At 43.4% G+C, this 20,709-nt stretch overlaps 3 protein-coding genes across 3 annotated transcripts in view; 1 reads left to right on the forward strand and 2 right to left on the reverse strand.

Annotated features, from left to right (window-relative positions):
• The window catches only part of LOC102934666 (transcription factor HES-5), a 36,115-nt gene that overhangs the window by 917 nt on the left and 14,489 nt on the right, over positions 1-20,709 (forward strand). Inside the window, exon 2 of the mRNA XM_043531643.1 lies at positions 1,070-1,173. The gene's annotated coding sequence lies outside the window, so the exon portion shown is untranslated. The remainder of the gene's footprint in view (positions 1-1,069; positions 1,174-20,709) is intronic.
• HES5 (hes family bHLH transcription factor 5) lies at positions 989-3,967 on the reverse strand. Its single transcript, XM_007070168.3, has 3 exons — positions 3,858-3,967; positions 3,549-3,714; positions 989-3,431 (listed from the first exon to the last, which is right to left on the reverse strand). Exons 1-3 carry the CDS (start codon positions 3,909-3,911, stop codon positions 3,178-3,180), a joined length of 474 nt encoding a protein of 157 aa, XP_007070230.1. The 5' UTR covers positions 3,912-3,967; the 3' UTR covers positions 989-3,177.
• Positions 14,914-17,232, reverse strand: LOC102934879 (transcription factor HES-5). The gene is made up of 3 exons (XM_007070167.3): positions 16,814-17,232; positions 16,219-16,399; positions 14,914-15,968 (listed from the first exon to the last, which is right to left on the reverse strand). Exons 1-3 carry the CDS (start codon positions 16,877-16,879, stop codon positions 15,700-15,702), a joined length of 516 nt encoding a protein of 171 aa, XP_007070229.1. The 5' UTR covers positions 16,880-17,232; the 3' UTR covers positions 14,914-15,699.

The raw sequence follows: 20,709 nt of genomic DNA on the forward strand, positions 1-20,709 counted from the left end.
TGCTAATGGATTCAGTAACACATTATCTTTTGATAGCTAATCTGAAGACCCCCAAACCCACCCAAATGAGAAAGGTGTTGCAGCTTTCCTTAATATTGCTGTTTCATACTGACACAGTGCTTGAACTGGGCCACAGGGTGGCATAGCACAGTTGGAGATTACAGTTCTGCTTGTGCAGCAAACATCACATGATCCCTCCCGGAAAACATATAAGTCAAAACTGGAGTGATGGTTCAATGTGGGTAAAGAAGACAGGAGTTTTGGGAGGGTAAAGTCAGAGTCAAACAAATGTCTCTACCTGTCATAAACTAGCGATAGGGCAAACAGCAAGAGAAGTGGCAATACATAGAGCTTACATTGATGCAGGAGCATTGCTGGAAACTCCAACGATTGAGATATTTATACAGGACTAGACAAAATACTAGCAAATGTGCTGTAGGAGACACATTAGATGAGACCTGACAGACCTCTAATTTCTGTGATTCTAGGTGGGATACATTCCCTTATTGCAAACACCATTTTCTAGCTCCTTGCCTATGTGCTTCTGCATTCTCAGGTAAAACATTTGCACTAACAAATATGAGGTAAAGGCAGGTTGGTGCGGAATGGAGGTACATTTGGGTTTAACTGAAATGAGGGAGAGTTAAGGGTTATCATCAGCTTAATAGCTCCCAGTATTCCTTTTTCTCTGAATAAAGGGATACCTTGTTGGCCTAACATATAGTTTGAGTTTTGTAGCCTCTAACTTTCCCACTCTGTGGCCCTAATACTGCTCCCATTCATATCAGTGTTGTGGGTTCAAGCCCCAGGTATACTGGCTTTTCCCCGCAAGGAAGAATTAAATAGCTACAAATATTTCTGCTTTATGTGGAAAACCATTTGGATTTAAATTTTGCTGCATCTCGTACTACTGACTGTTGCTGCCCCACATCTATTTAATATATAAAAAGCAGGGAATTAAACATTAAGTGCCTAGCAAAGTTTATTTTCACTTAGGAAGTTATTTCTTCCTTACTTGAAGTGGATTCTCTGTTTCTAAAATGATGGCCCTCATTTTTCTCATTCATAGATACATCAGAGCCACCCCGGACCTATCAGTCTGAATATGGGACCGAGACCCAAGAGCTCCTGAGTTAAATCCAGCTGTGACACTCACCTTTTCTGTGATGTTGGGTAAGTCACTTGGGTCTAAGTGTCTAGTGACGTTTGGTTGCCTTCATTTTGGGGGAGTGATTTCTGAAGGTGCTGAGCGCTCACAACTCCAGTTGAAGTCAGTGAAACTGTATACCTTTATCACCTTGGAAAATCGGGTCTTAGACATCTGAAATTGGGCATCTGAAGATTAGGGGCTTGTTCAGAATATTTTTACTTTAATCTCTGTCTCAGTTCTTCTATATCTAAAGTGGGAATCATAATATGTAAGGGCTTAATATTATTGTTGGACGTCTGCAAGGTTTTTTATTTTGTTTGTTAAAGGGGTATATCTAGCATGTGACTAAGAAGCTGCAAAACGATCAGCTAAAAGTACAGTACTAAAGTTAAGTGTCTCAGTCTTTGAACTAATTTGTGAGCAGCCTTGTTAAATGAATATGAGATCTATGAGAAGTCTGCTATAGAATCATATTTATTGGACTCTTCCCCTTAGCGAGGGCTTTGCTTTCCCCTCACTGTCTCCTGGCGCAGTCTCAACAACCCAGGGATACCAGCCATGAGTATAGTGGATTTGCCTTATTAAACCCAAAGGCAGACACCAAATGGCCCATTAAAACATTTCCCCTCTGAATTAAAGAAATCCTCTGACTCTGGATAGTGAGTATTGAGGGTGGGCATTCTGCTGCATTATAGAATGTGAGTGCTTGATCCTGCAAACCCTTACTCACATGAGTAATCCCTATTCACGCTTTCCTCACTGCTGAGGACGGCTGACTATGGCTCCTTCTGGATCTTGTCAGTGCCATTCTGTGTGTTAATCAATAGGAGTCATTCAAATTACAGTGCCTTAGATCAAACTGTACAAATCTGGGTTGCTCCACAGCTGAACTGTGATCTTTGTGTATCTGTTGTGAGGTCTCCTATGGTAGTTCTTTAAACAGCACTATCCTGTGAAGCCTCTGTCAAAGGGGCATCAGTTAGGGATTTCTACACAGGAGAGAATAGCTTGCTGCATATAGATTCAGTAATCAGATTTTATTTTAACAGTGTGCAAAGTTTCTGCAACTTTTGAAATTCAAAATGGTTTCAAACACAGATCATACAATCGGTGCACCTGACAGATACACATCACAGCATCCTCTGAGGATTATAGTGAATAGACTATCTTCCATAACATTATGGTACCAAAAATGTAAATATAACTTGTACAGTTGCCTTTCATGAAAGACTTTTGCTAAATATTTCTTGTAAAACCGACAACACAAGTCGATACTTTCCTTCCTATGAGGATACAAAACAAGTTACTGCCTTTATAAAAGGCATTGCATATCCTGAACATAACAAACAATACTCTGCTTTTAAGAGTAATACATCCTGAAGAATCTCCTCTACGTAGCTTGAGTTATGGTGTAACACTTTTCCAAATACACTCAATAAACTCTATAAACATTATAGAACCCCTTACAACAACAATATGAGAGCCAGATTTTCAAAGGTGCCCACTAAGATTGGATGCTCACCTTGTGATTTGTGGGACATTGATTTTTCACAAGCGGTGAACTCCCACAATTCCAGTTGAAATCAAGTGGAGTGGGATGCTGCACGCTTCGAAAATCAAAGTTCTGTGAGTCTCAGGTTGGGCCGCTAAAATTGGAGGCACTCCAGTTGAGTGGACACTTTTGAAAACTGTAGCCTAAACTTCCTAGAAGTTACTTCTTTCTAAACAAATACACTCAAAAACCTCAGCAAGGTTAAAAAACCATTAAAAGTTCCCTTTTGAACAACTCCTCAATCATCCTACCATGAGGATTACTTTGCACATTCTTTTAGAATAGCTACCTCTCCGTGTGGTGGGAGCATTTAGATCCTTCTAGAAGGGAAACTGACATCCAAGCATAAGTATGCTCTGTAAAAGGAAAGTATTCTTCCCTACTCATTAGAGGAGTGAGAGGACTTGTACAGCAAGTCACAGTCTCCTCTGGAATATGAGTGAATGTCCAGAAACCATACAGAAGTCCTTCTAATCTACCAGGGCCTCCAAAGTCTGCTGGTGGGTTTCAGTGCTGCTTGTTTTGCAGACATTTGGTGGGCTGCAGAGGATGGAGCTGGAGAATTTGAGTCCTTGGCTGTAACTTTAGGCCTTTGGAAGTGGCACAGCAGTTTCATCTGGGTTTCTGTGTTCGCAGAATGGAGAGACAAGAACTGCAGAGCCTCTTTGAGGCACCAGGAATACCCTTCACTGTAATCCTGCTGCAGGCTTGTAGAAGTGGATGCAAAATCTGGGAAGAGAGAAAAGATGGAGATGGGTTTTAGATAGGGATATCTAGGCTGGAGTTTGGACCGGGGATAAATGCAGCACAGAGGAGTTATTTAGAAGCAAAGGGGAAGGCACTTACTTTGACTGTATTTTAGGTAGCTGACAGTCATCTCCAGGATGTCAGCTTTCTCCAGCTTGGAGTTGGGCTGGTGTCTCTGGAACTCCTCCTCCAGCAGGAGTTTCAGCTGCTCGATGCTACTGTTAATCCGGTCCCGGCGCAGCTTCTCTACAATCGGCTTTCTCAGCTGTAACACAAGAGGGGAGAGAAAGTTAGTGACCACATTTCTCTTTTCCATCCATTTCCCATCTTCTCTGTGTAATCAGCTCAGCCTGTATCAACCACTTGCCCTTTAATCAGTGCATGTTGCAATATGCAGTGGATACTTACTCTGTTTTTCTCTTTGGATGTTAAGATTTCCAGTGAGATAGTATTGGGTGCCATTATCCCAAATTTTCAAGTGCAAGTTTCACGTCCAATCTTGCTGTTTAGCCAGTGCAGAGAGGTCTGGAAAGCTCTTCTATTTATACCCCTAAGCTGCATACAAATGTCTGGGTCCTAAGCTTCTTTGAGTTTCCCACACTCACTAGCCAATCCATGCATTTACCAGGACAATAGAGAAAGCATCTATTACAGCATGGTAAATTGACTGTGAATTGCCTGGGGATAATACTCTGCTCCCAAAGGAGCAGGTGGACTGGGGAGCATGCTACACAATAGAGACTGGCCTTGGAGGGAACGTGGGAAAGCATTCGTCGTCATTATAATCAGTCTTGTGCCTGATGTTGGGAACATCAACATCTCAATATGCTGCCTTTTCCCAGGCTGCGGTGAAATTAAGCACAGAAGACAGCTCCCTGGAAGGGAAAATGTCCCCTACTTTCCTGTGCCCAGAAAAGAAGCTGTAAAGGGAAAAGTGCAGAATTAGAGAGACTAAACATTTTCATTGACATTAAACCGTGCTTAGATGAATACAGTGCTTGTCAATTTTCAGGCAACTGTGATCAAAATCAAAAGGGAAAACACATGTTTTTGGGGAGGGGATCTTTTTAAGAAAGATACAGTTCAAAATGCTTTTCTCCCCATCTTTTATAGACATTTTGGTTCCTCTGTCATTCTTTAAAAGTCTTAAATCTTTCTTTTTTGCTTTTTTTTCTGGGCAATCTCAATTCCTCCTATGATGGTCTGGCAAATCTGTACAGTAATAATTAATAGTTGCTTTGCCCTTCCCTGACATCTTCCATTTGACATCTCAGAGCATTAGACAAACAATCATGAACTAAGCCTCACAACACTCTCCTGTGCCTCAGCCCCCATGTGCAATAGAGGAATATCCTCCTTAACACATGGGGAAACTGGGGCACCAAGGAAATCATGCCCTCACCCACACTTGGCCTCAATTATCCTATCTGCAAAATGGCTATAATACTGCAAGATTTCCTGACTCCTAGTCCAGTCTCTCTCTCTGTCTCTCTCACATACAAGCACCATTTTTTTTCCAATATGTTTGACTGTTTTATACCCCATATGCATTAGATATATTTGGCACAGTCAAATCTGCCACAGGGAAGTGTGAGAATAGCACACGGGTGGGCAGTCATCTGACCATGGGAATATTTTCTAAAGAAATAAATAATATTTGTTTTGTTTTTCATCTGACCTGATGCCAGAAATCTTGGATCCTGTTCCAGAGACGCTGGCTCAGTGATTAAACTGGCTTAGAGAAATGCTTTTCTGGTCACTTCTTCCCTTACCACAGGCCCTGCACTCATGAGTATTTTGACTATTAATAAAACATATAGACCCAGATTCATGTTTCTTTCTTAATTTATATCATCAATGTAATCATCATCCTCACTGTTTAATGGTTAAAGCATTGCTTAACAGCCTTCAAGTCGTAAAATGACATAAAAGGTTGTTATAAAGAGGTGGGTGATAAATTGTTCTTCTTAACCAATAAGGCCAGGACAAGAAGCAATGGGCTTAAATTACAGCAAGGGAGGTTTAGGTTGGAAATTAGGGAAAACTTCCTCATTGTCAGGGTAGTTAAGCACTGGAACAAATTGCCTAGGGAGTTTGTGGAGTCTACATCAGTGGAGGTTTTTAAAAGCAGGCCAGAGGTGGTCCAGATAATACGCAGTCCCGCCTCAGCTGTCCAGTCCTACATTGCTGCGATTCCCCATCAGACACACACACAGCTACACACATAGGTTCAGAGGGTGCACTGCAATTGAATAGTATAATCCTAAAGAACAATCAGAAGTAGTGTACTGGAAAAAACCACCCCCAAAGTCACACAACATGCACACAGGAAATACGGGGGATGGTAACAGAAAGGAACCACTCGTGGTCACACTAAAAACACCTTTTGGGGGGGAAAGGTTTAAGATGCCATTTAAAGTGGAGTGGGAGGGTCTGAGATGTCAGTAAGTTTCACTCTCTAGGGAGGGTCTGAGATGTCAGTAAGTTCCACTCTCTACCACACCAGAGGCACAGTCACCTGCTGACCTGAGCCATGATGTTAGAATCTAGAATCATGTGGTGTCAGAGCAAGTATGTGAGATCTTGTTTTGACAGAGGCACCAATTCTTTCTATCATGCCTGGTCAAACTGCCATGTTTGCTTGGAGCACCATTGATTTCAATGGGGTTTGGTGAGTGCAAATTTGTCCTCTCAGGAGCTACACATTCCAGAATTGTAAGCTGGGGCCTGAGAGAGTACCCAGAGCCAGAAATAATAACATCTTAGCACTTATATAGTGCTCTTCAGCAGTAGATCTCACAGTATCACTATTCCCATTTTACAGATGGAGAAACTGAGGTGCGGGGGGGGGAGTGACTTTGCCTTCCTCTGTGGTGTGGGGCATGGGTCACTTGTGGGGTTTTTGTTTTGTTTTGTTTTTCCAACTAAAGTAAGTGGGGGATTCTCTGTAACATGAAACCCTTAGATCAAGATTTGAGGACGTCAGTAACTCAGACAGAGGTGATGGGCCTACTACAGGGTAGATGAGATTCTGTGGCCTGTGATGTGTGGGAGGTCAGACTAGATGATCATGATGTTCCCTCCTGGCCTTAAAGTCTGAGTCTAAGATCATCCTGTGTGTCAATGGCCAAGACAGGAATAGAATACAGATGTCCTGAGTCCCAGTCCAGTGCTCTATTCCCTAAGCCAGGCTTCCTTTCACAGAACCCAGCTCTTCAGCTCTGCTGTTCACAGATTAAGGACCTGATTTTCTACGTGCCTCAGTTTCCCATTGTTACAAAGACGTTAATGAAAGCCTCATCTAACACTCTTTGTCAACCTTTTAAAATGCAGAGAAAAAATAAATAAACCTTTTTCTCTAAGCTCATTGTATGACCTCTCCATACTTCAGTTTCCCCATATGAAAAATTGGGCTAACAATGGTATCACGTATGGCTGCATGTAAATAATAACACACACACCGTTGCTGAAAGGGCGAATCTGTTAAAGTTTGAAATCCTGCAAAGTATATTTTACTGGTCATAAAATTTTGTCAAAAAGAAAAGGAGGACTTGTGGCACCTTAGAGACTAACCAATTTATTTGAGCATGAGCTTTCGTGAGCCACAGCTCACTTCATCGGATGCATACTGTGGAAATTGCAGAAGACATTATATACACAGACACCATGAAACAATACCTCCTCCCACCCCACTCTCCTGCTGGTAATAGCTTATCTAAAGTGATCATCAAGTTGGGCCATAAAGTTATCTAGCTGTTTTTATGAATCAGTTGCTATAGTAGTTAACTCCATGACTTCATGTGACAATGAGTTCCATAGGTCAGTTACCCCAGGGCGTGTTAGATGTTAATAGCTTATTCATTATTTTTTATTGTTTTTCAAAGCACGTGGGTGACTCAGCAACACAAGTCCCTTAAAAGTCTGCCTCTAGGTCACTTTATACATTTTGAATTATTATTATTATTACTTATTATTTTTTTATATTAGCCAATACAGGACGACACACATTTTGATCAGTGTTGTATCTCACAGTGAAAATATAATACAAAGCTCTGTACGGGATCAGCAGTATGTCACATGCATTGGACAGGAAGTCCTGCCACACGCTGGATGAGAGGGGATGTGTTTTCAGCAGCAGAAGGGCACCATGAGGTGGGAGGTTTCCTTCAGCCAGAGAAGCTTTTGATCCAATTTTCAGTTCTGAAAATATGAAATGAGTGGTTTTAAATAATGCCATCCTCTCCCCGGCACAATGCCCGGGAACGCAAAGGACTGAACCAGCCCTTATTGATTAAAGCATTATCCCTTTCTCCGAGTGCTGGCCAGATGGTATAGAAGGCATTAGCTTTCTGCTCAGGACCCGCAGAGGCACACTTCTATTGTTGACAGTTTAACACTGTGAATGGAGCAATGTGTGGGAAACTCTCAAAATTCCGGACTCACACCATCTGAGGTGAATGGTGAACTAGGCAGGCTGCCTTGCATTGCATGCACAAAACAACAAGTCTCTGGGGTTACAAACTCCAGCTTCCCTCTCTCTGTGTCATCAGTTGGAAAAGACCAGAGCTCTAGCACCACCCCCGCGTTTTCCTCCTCACCCCCCTCCCCATTCACAAATCAAAGAAATAAGCCAGTCCTTTCATATTTGCTTTGATTGTATTATGCAGTTCTAAATACTTTATGGTAAGTGAATATTTGTGAATTAGTATTTCCTCACACGGTAATCTCAGATTAATAAAATCCCTAATTTAAGGCTGCCGCATAAGTAGATTCGTATGTAATGTATATTTTATTTATTTCCATAAGGAAGAACAAACACTGACTGTATAATCATTATCACCTCTGAATATGGTGGAAATCAGAGCATCAAGGTGATTAGAATGGGATGCTACTGTACTTTAGCTGGAGTCATATTCTCCTCTCCCCCCAAATATTCACTATTACATTTGAGCACCTGCAAAGCATCTTTATGCATCAACATATCTTTATGTAAGTAGTCTATTCAGTAGGTCAAATTCTTCCCTGTGGTATTGCCATCAATGAAGTTACCCCAGGGATAAATTTGTCTGCCTCTATCTAATGTCCTTTGCACCACTTTTTTTAGTTTATCCCATGTAACATCATTGTCTTATTTTCTTTAACCCTGCAACACATTTTAGGAGTCAATTTGAATGAAAAATACATGGTCTATTCAGAGTGGTAGCTGTGTTAGTCTGTGCAAAAACAATGAGGAGTCCTTGTGGCACCTTAGACTAACAAATTTATTTGGGCATAAGCTTTCGTGGACATCTAAGATATTTGCCCTTCTGGAAGAAAATAATTTGTATTGTCAACAGTCTATTTGTCTTTAATAAAAGGTTAGTAACTAAAATGTTGGTCTTGTTTCCATCTGGCAAACATGGCTATTTTTTGTTTAGTTTTGCTTTTTAAAGGGAAGCTGAAAAGTTCAGTTTCTGTAGCAGTTTGTCCTGTTAAAAACGTGCTTGTGCTCCAAGATCACCCATTGTGGGAGGGGTTTGTGGCTTTCAACTAGCAGTAACTGTAGGGGAAGCAGAGAATGTTGGTTTGCGTGAGACTCACAAAAATCGTTATGTCTCCCCCCCTCCCCCCCCAATGGTTCCCTTCCCCTCCATTGTTACTGGAATGATAGATTTAAAGAAACAAACCACAACATGCACAAAAGACACTGGAATCTAGATTGTACTAATCAGGTAATTCCAATTTTTGTAGATCTGCTAACTGCAGTGGTCTAAATAATTACCCTCTTCTTTGTATGAAGTGGTGTTGTAGCCATGTTGATCCCAAGATATTAGACAGACAAGGTGGGTGAGATAATATGTTTTATTGTACCAGCTTTTGAGTTTACACAGAGCTCTTCCTCAGGTCTGGGAAAGGTACTCCGAGTGTCACAGCTAAATACAAAGTGGAACAGATTGTTTAGCAAACGTGATTAACACACATTTCAAGGGATCTATTCTAGGTGAAGTGGTCGTTAACACCTCTCCAGTCACAAGGCGGAGAGAAGGAGGAGGGAAAAAGCTGGGAGGGGTGGTTAGTGAGTTATGGATTGTTGTAATAAGCCATAAATCCAGTGTCTGTAAACAGTCCATGATTTTTAATGTCTAACAAAGTTATTAATTTAAGCTCCCAGGCTCATCTTTTGAAGGTGTTGTGCAAGCTTCCTTTGAGGATGAGGACTGACAAGTCAGATACAGAACCATCACTTTGTGAGAAGTGTTCACTCACAGGTGATACGGTGTTTTTGTCTTTTTTTATAATTTTTTCTGAGAGAGTTCATTCAAGAGCATAGTGATTGTCTTGTTTCACCCATATAATTGCTACTGGAGACATGTAGTGCACTCTCTTCATTGTAATGCTTCCTGTCATATTTCATTGCTGTGAAATATGGACCAGATCTTGAGAGATGGACTGCGGCTGAGCACTTAAACCATTGCACCTGTGACGTTCATTTTCTCAGTGGCCTTGTTCAATCATGAATCACGTTAACAGTCAATAGCAGCACTGTGAATATAGGACAGCTTCAAAACTATGATAAGAATCATTGAGGAGAATAGAGGGACTGATCTATCTAGTTACGTTCATTATTTTGTATTGATTAAAAATTGGCACCAGAAATCAGTGATGTCACAAAGGCTGAGTCTTCTGTACACTATGGCCATGTGACCCCCCACCTGCTGTAAGGCCAGGCCTTAGTGTAGATGAGAATCAGGCCCATAACATTTTATCAGTCATAACAATCAAATGCATACAGGGTTGCCCTTTTTTTTTTTTTTTTTTTTTTTTAACTCCCATCTCATCCTGGGTAACTATCCCCATTCTTGGCACTCTCCCGTCCTTGGGAAGCATGGTGTTTATTATGCTGATCCTACAGCCCAGGGATACTCTTCTGACAAAGACCCTATTAACCTCAGAGTGTGGGCCTGAGTTTCTCAGAGTTTCCCACACTTTCTTCCCTATTTATGACATTCAAGGGAATCACAAAAGAAGCGTGCCTCACAACAGCCCCCATTAGTGACGCTCTTTGACTCCGCATTGTGATTACCAGCAATTCCTGTCCCAATAGACCATCTGGAGAGCTATTTTCCCAAGGAGCACATTGATCGATCAGTATTATCCAGGCCCTTTTAAAACTTGGGAATGTTATGCTCTTTGACACTAAATAGGTGGCTTGAGGATAGATTGTCGGCTAGATTTTAAGATATCTAAGGTGCAGAAAAAGATGATGATTGTTCTTTTAAAACACACACACACACGCAGTATCGATACCTTTCATGAGACAGGGTGACATGAAGTCAGGAAGTAGCATAAAATGCAAAAGAGGGTTATGTGAATGTAATGCTGGATGCCCAGCCCAGGAGAATAAACTTCACTCTTTATCCACAGAGCAGGTACAACCCTGGCAGTGGAAATGCAGGCGTCTCTCTTCTTAATTTATACCAGGATGAGTGGAAGGAGACACCTGCCTTATGGGCTTGATTCTGATCTCACACCCGTTTTTCACAGATGTAATTTTTCTGACTTTTTCCTGATTTAAACCAGCGCAAGCGAGGTCAGACTCAGACCCAGCAGTCCCTAAACTCTTGTTTTCAGAGTTTTTCTTTTCTATTTTTCTGTCTGACTTCATCAGTTTAAACTCAATCAATGCGTGATGTTGCTCGGTGTGATTTTTAGCAAGGTTCTGTGGCTCAGTTTACTCCAAGTAGATGTAGGTTAGCTCCAAGGGCTTGTCTACACTACCGCGCGGGGTCGATCTAAGATACGCAACTTCAGCTACGTGAATAGCTTGACAGTTTGACAGTTATGTGCAGATTTAATTTCCTTGGGAATTGTAGATAGGGAAAGTAAAACCTCAACATCCCGTGCTGAGCTTGCTTGGGAGTGGGATTTCTCTGGAGGAGTGGCACTTCTTAAGTGTGAGGGAAATCTTATCGTAGATAAGGGATGTGGTTTGAAAGTGACTGTAGAAAACAACGTTTAGCTGTGTCACTGGGTGGCTGGCTCCTTAAGAGGAGATGGAGTTCAGTGCCTAGGGAAACAAAGATAAGAGGGCCTAGAGAAGCAGAGGGGTTCTCTGTAGGGAAGAAGGAAGAGTGCAGGAAGGAAGTGCTGGGAGTTGCTGCCAGTGCTTAGTAAAAGAGTAGGAAGACAGACCAGATCCTCAGGACAGGAGGACTGGGTCCATCTTGAGGCTGGCATGTAGATGCTGTGTGGGTTTTTCTGTTGTTGGTTTGGCATTGGTAGGTATATCCTAGATGGGGTGGACTTCTGTTAAATGACATAGCCAGAGGGCCAAGTCACTGCAGCAGCCACACCAGGCTGCAGGGTTCTTTGAGATGCCCTGAGAAGGGGGAACTGATGCTGTATTGTTCTAGAGGCACCCTAGGCCATGAGGGGACGCTCAGTGGGTGATGACCTCTAACACTGGTGCAGTCAGCAGGATTTGTCCTGTGAATCCCCTTTAGTTAGAGCAGAGGATGGAGGAGAGGAAGCCAAAGAGCAGCAGCCGTAGTTAAGCCGTGGGGTCAGCAGTAACTACTGTGGTTCCTGTTCCAGTTTTTAGAAGTGGACAGGTGGCACAAGCCAATCCAGGAAGTTCTCCTGGGGGATTTAGAGGCAGCAGGAGGCACTGTTGTATCTGCAAAGATGGCTGGCAATCTTGGAGGAGTAGCAACAGCAGCGGCACCTACTGGAGATCCTGCAAAAGAAAACATCCGTAGCCACAGATACGGAGACTAGAGAAGGTATACTATGCCTGTGGGCAGCGGGGACACCTGAGAATGGTTTGCCCCTATGGCACCATTGTTGAGATTGACTTTGGGAAGCAGAACGCAAAGTTGCAGGCTGCAAAGAGAGTGGCAGAGAGGCTCCTGCAGGGAAAAGATCCCAGGCTGGAAGGCTTGGGAGTGGGTTAAAGAATAGCCCAAGTGGGGCGGAAGAACTCTTGTTTGTCTGGACTTTTGTTACATTGAAACCCAGGTGAGGGGGAAACTGAGGCAGGGTGCTGCAGTGCCATCCTGCCCACAAGGTGGCTGGACCCATGACAAATTCTATGAAATATTTTTGTGAGAGAGTGAGTGGGGAAGGTGCTCAAGGCTGGCTTTGTGTTACCCAATAAAGTAATGCGGGGGGCTTCTCCCTCCCATCCTCAAATCTCCTCCATCTGTCTTCCTTCATTTTCCCTGGCTTTCCATAATCTCTGTCCCTGATGGTTGAGTGGAGGATGGACATAAAAGTTCTTCTAAGGTACCTATCTTCCCCCCTCCCCGCCCCGTCACTACTGCACTATTTGAGCACCTCACAATTTATAATGTATCTTACCTTCCGTATACCCAGGGGAGTCAGATAAGTGCTATTAACTGATTTTATAGATGGGGACTGAGACGTAGACTGAGTGACTTGCCCAAGGTCACTCAGGAAGTCTGTGACAAATCAGAATTGAACCCATGTCTCTCGAAGCCCAAGCTAGTGCCTATGACCATGGTGGACAACGCTGCTTCTGCTCCGGCACAGTAGAACTTTCTAACATGGGTGAAGCTCATCTTTGCGGGAGACAGCGCTTTCTCAGGGGCTGCTCTGAGGCTCTGGAACAAACTCCTGCAGGCGCAAAGGACCAACACAGGCCTCCCCACATTTCACTTCTCTGACCTGTCATCTCTAACAAAGACACAGAGCAGCATGGGCATCCTCAAACCTTCATCACCCCACCCCCAAACAAACCACCTCACTACAGACATACTTCCAACCCATCCAGCACTTCAGAGAGAGAGTGAGAGAGAAAACAGCTGGCAGATGTTAGCCATGTCGCTTAATGCACAGCCGTACATGCTACAGTGATGAGGTGGGACAGGAACCTGGATAGACTAGTAGAGAATAGAATGCTGCCTTTGTGCTTCTTTTCCAACTCCCAGGGAGTGAAATTGACAAGCCTTCTCTTCTAAAGCAAAACACCTGTCCATTTTAATCCTTCGCCTGCCCTCGGGAACAGACCTGGCTGGTAATGTGGCTACTGCACCCACATCTGTGGTTCACAAGAAGCCTAGCACCTTGGATTTGTTTAGCTTGGGTCACCCAATTGGTGTGCTGGGGTTTTCAGGCTTTTGTAACCCCTCATTTAGGAGGGCATGTGGGATTTGTTTTCTCTGTTGGGGTGGGGGGAGAGATCAAAGTTGTCACTGTCATATTTTTGGATCTCAACTAATAGGGTTTGTGTTAAATATTTTAAAGCTTGCTGGAGTGTGGCAGTATTTCCTTGAAGCAAACAAGCCCAAGTTAAAAGTGTACGGTTAATACAGAATAACATCTAGCATTCATATAGCAATTGTCATTCAGAGATCTCAAAGTGCTTTAGAAAGGGTGGGACAGCACTATCCTCCCAGGCCTACAGATAGGGAAACTGAGGCACAGAGGTGAAGTGACTCACCTGAGGTCACTCAGCAAATCAGTGGCAAAGCAGGGAGTAGTACCAAAATCTCTTGATTCCCAGCACTGTGCTTGATCTTCCTGGACTATAATGCTGAATTTCTGAGCCTTACTTGGATTCCTTAAAAATGAGAGTGAAATGCTTTTAGAAAACAAGAGAAAATAATCTGGAAAAGGAAATCCTTAAGAGATTCTATAGATTTGCAATTTTCCTTTTAAAGGAGGAAGGAGAAGCTTTGTGTTACCTGTGAAGACCAGCGTTCTCCTAATCAGGTTTCTGTGAACAAGAGTTGTTAACATCAAAACACCAAGTGACCCCTGAATTTTCTCCTATTAAAGGAAATGGGAATTTTGCCAGTGACTTCAGTGGGAGCAGGTTTAGACGAGAGCAGAGCAAGGAGCTGAATTCTTCATAGTTCATAAGGTGTTGTCCATGCTACCCACCCCTGCAGGGTGGGGAAGCATAGCACTCTGAACTCAGGGCTTGGCAGATAAGTTAACAGGGTTGGTGAGGGAGGGCAGTGACATTTTTCATGATGTTTTATTTTTGAAGTCTATGCGTGGTTTAAGGAATCTTACACATCTGTCTATAGCATTTCAATTCACCTTTAATACACATTAGGCCTTTGTAACTTTTATTTTTGGTACCTTTTTTGTTTATCTTTTTAAGCCAAATCCTGCTTCTCTTCCAACTGAAATCTGTGCAGGTGCTTGCATGAGTGTACACACTGGAGTTAGGGTTTGCAACATTTACAAACAGCAACATCCCCACAGAGCCTCATTCTGGATATAGACTAAAAAAGTGGGGTGGTCTATTGTAATCTGAGAGCAGCAGAGTTCATAAAACAGTGCTTAAAGAGCACCCCGGCCCTAAGCAATCTGGCTTGATTCTGAAAAAATGTGTTTGCTCGATCTCCCAGGACCCCTTGTGACACTCCCACCTCACACACTTCAAGTCCTGATGTTCCTCACACATTGTCCAATAAAATTCTATGTTTTAATGACTTCAAACAAAAGATCAATGAATAAAAAAAATATTTTATTGACATTTACAGTAATGGAACCAATGTCACTTTCAACATCACAACTTTATAAAAGCATGTTAAGCTCATCAGCACATTCAGTGAATGACTGTAGAGTACACATTTCCCACCTCCCATCCCTACTAGGTAAAATACACAGCAGGTACTTCCTTTACAAAAGGCATCAATTATCCCTCAACTGAGATTAACCCATGCTGCATGTTAAGAGAATTTCTCCTACAGTCATTCGTTATCATAATAACTTTGCACAAGAGATTATACTCTATAGTAATCATATACTAAAATAGTATAGGAACTTCAGAAGCATCAATATTTCTGAATCAAATCTTTCACTCAAAAGGTAAAGGCTAGATTCTCTTTATGATACAAATTACATCCTCAAATGCCCCCTCTTTCTGAAGATCAGTACCTAATATAGGGCCAAAGCAGCTCCTGAATCAATGCCCATAGAAATCCATGAAGATTCCCATTGACTTCAAAGGGCATTTATCGAGCTAAACTCTGATTGGAAGCCAATGGGAGATTTGCTCTGTAAAGTGCCAAAGGGCTTGGACCTCTATTCAGCTAGGAGCCACCCATAAGGGCAGCATGTTTGCTGCAAGATACAGACACCATCCTTCACCATGAAGGGAAACTACTGCAGAGAACATGTCTCATGACAAACAATAAAACCCCCTCCTGGAAATCAAAGTTTCCTACTTTAAAGAGGGACCATTAAATCAAAGATCCCTTTGGTTTTGCAGCACACACACACATAAATGTCCAGTCTACCATGGTCTCCAGATGGCAGCAACAGTCACAGGGATGTTCTTCTGGGAAGGATGCTTCCTGGGTACCAGACATGGCAGTGAAGGTGGGCTATGCATGGGGGGTGAGCACAGGTTGTCTGGAATTGTCTGAGCTTTGCAGAAATGCTTGATCAGCCGGGCCTGAGCTTCCTTCTTAGGCTCACAGTAGGAGAGGAAATGCAGAGCTTCCTTCAGGCACTCCAGGTAACCAGTGTTAAAATCCTGTTCTGGGCTCTTTTGACTGAACGCTGGAAAATAAATGGGAGAAAATCAGCATGTTAATGGTCTGTCCAGACTCTGAGCAGTGTAAATACATCTGCAGGGATCAACATGAGGGGCCATTTCCCACAAATCCTTGCTCATGTGGATAGTCCTTATGCAAATCGTCCCATTGACTCCTGCAGGAGTAAGGTCTACTTGTGTGAGCAAAGATTTGTAGGAGTGGGCCCTCAAGGAAGCAGCATCTGTGAGTGAGTGAAAAGCATGCTGCATACTCACTTTGTGTCTGCAGCTGGCTCTGCTGTTTCAAGTAGCCGACTGCCACTTCCAGGATATCGGCTTTCTCCAGCTTGGAGTTGGGCTGGTGTCTCTGGAACTCCTTCTCCAGCAGGAGTTTCAGCTGCTCGATGCTGCTGTTAATCCGGTCCCGGCGCATTTTCTCCACCACCGGCTTCCTCAGCTGCACAAGAGAAGGGCCAGGTTGTTAGGGATACAGTTGGATCCAATTTATTTACATAATCTCCATTGATTCCCACCCGCGTACATTAGGACAAATTTCTACTCAGTAGGAAGTCTATGGTCCTGGCGTGTCTGTCTGTCCATCTGTCTTCCTCTTTTTTACCTCTATATGTCCATCCGCCATCTTTACGCCAATCTTTGTTCTCGTTCTTTACATCTTTTTTTTTTTTTTTTTACTCTATCACTAATCTGTCTGTTTATTCTTATTTTCACCTTTCTATTATATCTCTCTGATGTTCTTGTATAAAATCGGTTAGGTAAACACCCAACTGGCTCTGAAGTTTCAGATGCATTAGGAGTTACACTGAATATAACCTAACACTCACTTTCCAGCCCTGTCCAGTGTTTAACTTACTTTATTCTTCTCTTTTGGCAGCAGTTTCTCCTCCACCTGGGCCATGAAGCTGTTGCTGGGAGCCATTCTTATCCTTGCCAGTTAGGGCCACAGTTCTGTGGATCAGGGGTTCCTGTGCTGAACACAAGGCTGTGTGACAGCCTCTATTTATACCCAGAATGGCCAAGCCGATATGTGAGTCTCAAGCTTGTTGATGTTTCCCACACTTGTTCAGCCAATCCGGGCACATGGTCAAACAATAGAGGAGGCATCTATCAGTGCATGGTACATTGATTATAAATGCCCCGGAGAGAATAACCTTCTGCCCAAACCAACTGGTGGAGTGTGCAGTGTGGTGCTGCAGGGCTGCACTAGGATCTGGGAAAGCACTGACCCTCCAGCTGGTTGTCTGGGATCAATTGCATTCCAAAGTCGCAGCATGTGCCAGTCACATTCGTACTGGGGATGGAGGCACACGTTTCGGAGAAGGCGGGAAAAGGAGGGGGCAGTGCCTTAAGGGTTAAAATAAAGAGTTTTGCGTCCATCTCTCTGCTCTTTCTGGAGAGGGGAATGAACACCCAGCCCCGTTATCACAGAGTTTACCTGCTGAGCGTGCTTGTTTGTAGAGTACTTGGGGTTTTCCCAGTACTGATCAAATGGCAAAGTGAAATACTGTCTTAGTGTAAAATGACAGGCCCATTAGAAAAGCAGGTTTTAAGTGCTGAGGAGATTCTAAGTGATGACTGCTGGATGGCTAGGTAGGGGTGTGTATGGGGGTGGATACAGTTCACGGGGGTGGCTGGGTAGGGGGGGGTGTATGAGGATGACTAGAGCTCATGGGAATGACTCGGCCGGGGGGAGTATGCGGATTGATAGAGCCCGTGGGGATGGCTAGCAGTATTGCCCTTTTTCACTGTAGAATGATAACTCAGGTAGGTTCCAGACTAGAATCCATTAGACTCTGTGCCTAACTGACTGTGTGACCTTTGGCAAGTCACTTCACCTCTGTTTCATGGTCTGGAATAATAGTAGGGCATGGAGACAAATGGATGAGGAGTGCGTTCTCCTTTTTTTTCTTTTCTTTTCTTTTTTGGCTGAAATCAGCAAGTGCAGAGGCACCTAAGAATTTTTTTTAATTAAAATTTAAACTAACATTTTTGAGCCTCAGAACTCTCTCTTTAGGTTTAGTTCACATTGGGGCAAATGTTCAGGTCAGTTCTGATTTTTATCCAGTTGGATAAATTTAATCCCTGGGCATAATCTTAAAGGCAGCAGTGAAAATAGCATAGGGCCAGATCCTCAGCTGGCATAAACTGAGATAGCTCCATTGATATATGATAGAGGGGTATACATGGAGATGGATTAAAGAGGGTTACACATGGAGCTGATCTCAGTAAAGCTATGCTGTTTACACCGGCGGAGGATCTGCTCCATACTGTCTAAAGGATAGGAGCCCTTGTTTCTCTACAAATGATGGGCATGGAACATGGAGGCAAGGCTGATGAATAGAGAAACAGAACTGTTTCTAGTTGTGGGAACTCAGCAATGGTTAAAGAAAGCCAGGGACTGTTGCCTATGTGTAAAACCCTGAAGTAAAGCCTGAATTTAATAGGCATTTGTCAGGAAGGGAAGTCAGAGAAATAGCGAGCTTCATGGTTTTCATTGTATGGGCCTGAAAGGGCTTAGTTCTTTGTTAGGGACAGATGTTGTCCTCAGAGCCTTTTATTCCCTGTGTTCTGGGAAAGCCAGGAGATAGGTCATCTCATGAACATTTTGATCCAGTGAAAGGATTAAAACATTAGATAAGACGCAGCCCAGTGACGGTTCACCAGCACCACTGGCTTTTGCCAGCTCTAATAAGATGCTGCCCTTTTCCTTGCATCATTTCACCGACCTGTCTCCAAAAGGCCATGTCTCATGTCATTTTTCCCAAAGCGCCAGAGTGATGGCAAGGGACCTTGAAGCTAGAGTCTGACAGGTAGTCGTTGTACCAAGCTGGTTAAAGAGACTCTTCAGTGTCAAAGAGCATCTTTTTCCCAACTTCTGAGAGGCGGCCCTGACCTTTATTGCTATATTATAACTGCTAGCCAGATGGTCTTTTGGGAGTTGGATTTTTTCCCTTGAATTCATTCAGGCTCAGGCACCGTCACTAATGTTGCAAGTCGTCGCAAGGCACACGTCTATTGTCCAAACAAGAAATGTTATCAATAGGGGGAAAGTGTGGGAAACTCGGAGAAATTCAAACCCACACAGCTTGGTGCTAATAACTCCTTTGTGGAGTCTGCGCGTCTGTCAATGCACCATGAATTCACGTGATTTTTCTCTGGGCGTCACTAAAGTGCTTGGATGGCCATGTGGGTAGGAGCATCTCAGAGATCCTTACCGCAATATGGGGGAGCAAGGTGCAGAGTTACGCCAGTCTCTGGTTTATGCCCAGGGCTGGGATTTAGAAAATCTAGGCTCTGCCACTGACTCCTCTGTGACCTTGGCCTAGTCCATAGATGCCTTTCTGCCTTGGTTTACCCTTCCATGAAATGGGGATATGGTACTGACTTTCTTTGGAGGGGTCCTGCTACGACTGTTCATGGTCTACCTGCAAGCCTCAGTGTTGAGCCCATCTTTGCAGTGCCTCCAGTGTGCCTTTCCTGCCTCTAGGGCAGATGGGGCAGGTGACGGGGCAGGTGAGACCAGCTGAATATAGGACCCAAAGGAGGATGACTGTGTGAGCAGAGTCTGTAGGGAAAGCACTTCCCTGGAGATAGAAATGCCATGAGTGGCTTCTTCCTCCTACCCAGGAGGGTTACAGCTGGCAAATTCTCTTCTCCCCCCCATAGGGGAGTCTGGCAGAGACCTCTCCTGCCTAATACACATGCCATGCTCCCCTTGGCACTGCAGCTGGATGGGTGGTAAAAACCTTGCAGAACCTGTTCGGACTGCACTCCTGAAAGGGTGTTTGCTTATACCTTAGGCCAGCCCTGTGAAAGCATCATTGTAGCAAACTCCCTTGACTGACTAATGCTCTAAGCTTCCTAGATTTTTAGAACGATAGGGTCAAATCTCAGCAGGTTCAACTCAGCACTTCATCTTCCTTGGTAGATAAACTGAGTTCCATGCTCTACTCTGCGTGAGGGTCTCTTGGATGAGACCTGGGGAGAAAAAATCATTCCTGTGTACCGTGCATAACCGTTAACGATCCTTTGGCACTTTCTATATGAGTAGTAGTTTAAAGTGGCGTTGTTGGACAAAATTCACTCTGCTTCAGTGTGCTGATGCCCCCCACTCCAGAGATGGTGTTATTTTAGTTATCCTGTACTGTGTATGGCATATAGATTCTGAAGTGAATTAGGGTGAAAGATGCTATATAAGACCTGATTCTGTGGTCCTTAGGTAAAACTCCTCATTCTGGGCCAGATTCTACCACTTTTATTCATGTTGATTAGTGCTTCACACCACAAATAGACCAATGGAGCCACATAGTGTAAGTGTGGCTGAATCTGGCCCTTTCAGAGAAAAAGACATGATGATCGGGCCCATTATGTATAATTAATTCTTACTATGCCATTATCTGGATGACTCCTCCTCTCACCTTCCCAATGCAGGACGCACGTACAGGCTTTTTTAATGCTGACCAAAAAAAGAAAAAAATGAGGAAGACCTTTTGTAATGCAGCTATAAACCATTCTCCCTGTATGTTTAACCTTCAGTTTCTTATTGGATCCAGCATTCTTAAACATTCATTCTTAGGTGCTTAAGGGAAGGCAAGCAGGTTTTGATCATTGGGGAACACAAAACGCATGATCCAACCTGATCTGCATTTCCAGGGTAATTAGAGGTGAAATCAATTTCCCCAACTGCTTAAGCGAGTGAACCTGAAATACTCATGGGCCAATGACATATTCTCCTTACAGCAAGTATCA

The sequence above is a fragment of the Chelonia mydas genome, chromosome 18 (genome assembly GCF_015237465.2).
Source record: "Chelonia mydas isolate rCheMyd1 chromosome 18, rCheMyd1.pri.v2, whole genome shotgun sequence".
Lineage (NCBI taxonomy): Eukaryota > Metazoa > Chordata > Testudines > Cheloniidae > Chelonia > Chelonia mydas.

What these genes read in the sequence shown, in the direction of transcription:
- HES5 (XM_007070168.3), bottom strand. Translation starts at nt 3,911, where the DNA reads ATGGCACCCAATACTATCTCACTGGAAATCTTAACATCCAAAGAGAAA. An exon ending in CATCCAAAGAGAAAAACAGA is followed by an intron (nt 3,715 to 3,857) that starts GTAAGTATCCAC and finishes CTTGTGTTACAG; the next exon opens with CTGAGAAAGCCGATTGTAGA. An exon ending in CTACCTAAAATACAGTCAAA is followed by an intron (nt 3,432 to 3,548) that starts GTAAGTGCCTTC and finishes CTCTCTTCCCAG; the next exon opens with ATTTTGCATCCACTTCTACA.
- LOC102934879 (XM_007070167.3), bottom strand. Translation starts at nt 16,879, where the DNA reads ATGGCTCCCAGCAACAGCTTCATGGCCCAGGTGGAGGAGAAACTGCTG. An exon ending in TGCCAAAAGAGAAGAATAAA is followed by an intron (nt 16,400 to 16,813) that starts GTAAGTTAAACA and finishes TCTCTTGTGCAG; the next exon opens with CTGAGGAAGCCGGTGGTGGA. An exon ending in GAGCCAGCTGCAGACACAAA is followed by an intron (nt 15,969 to 16,218) that starts GTGAGTATGCAG and finishes TTTATTTTCCAG; the next exon opens with CGTTCAGTCAAAAGAGCCCA.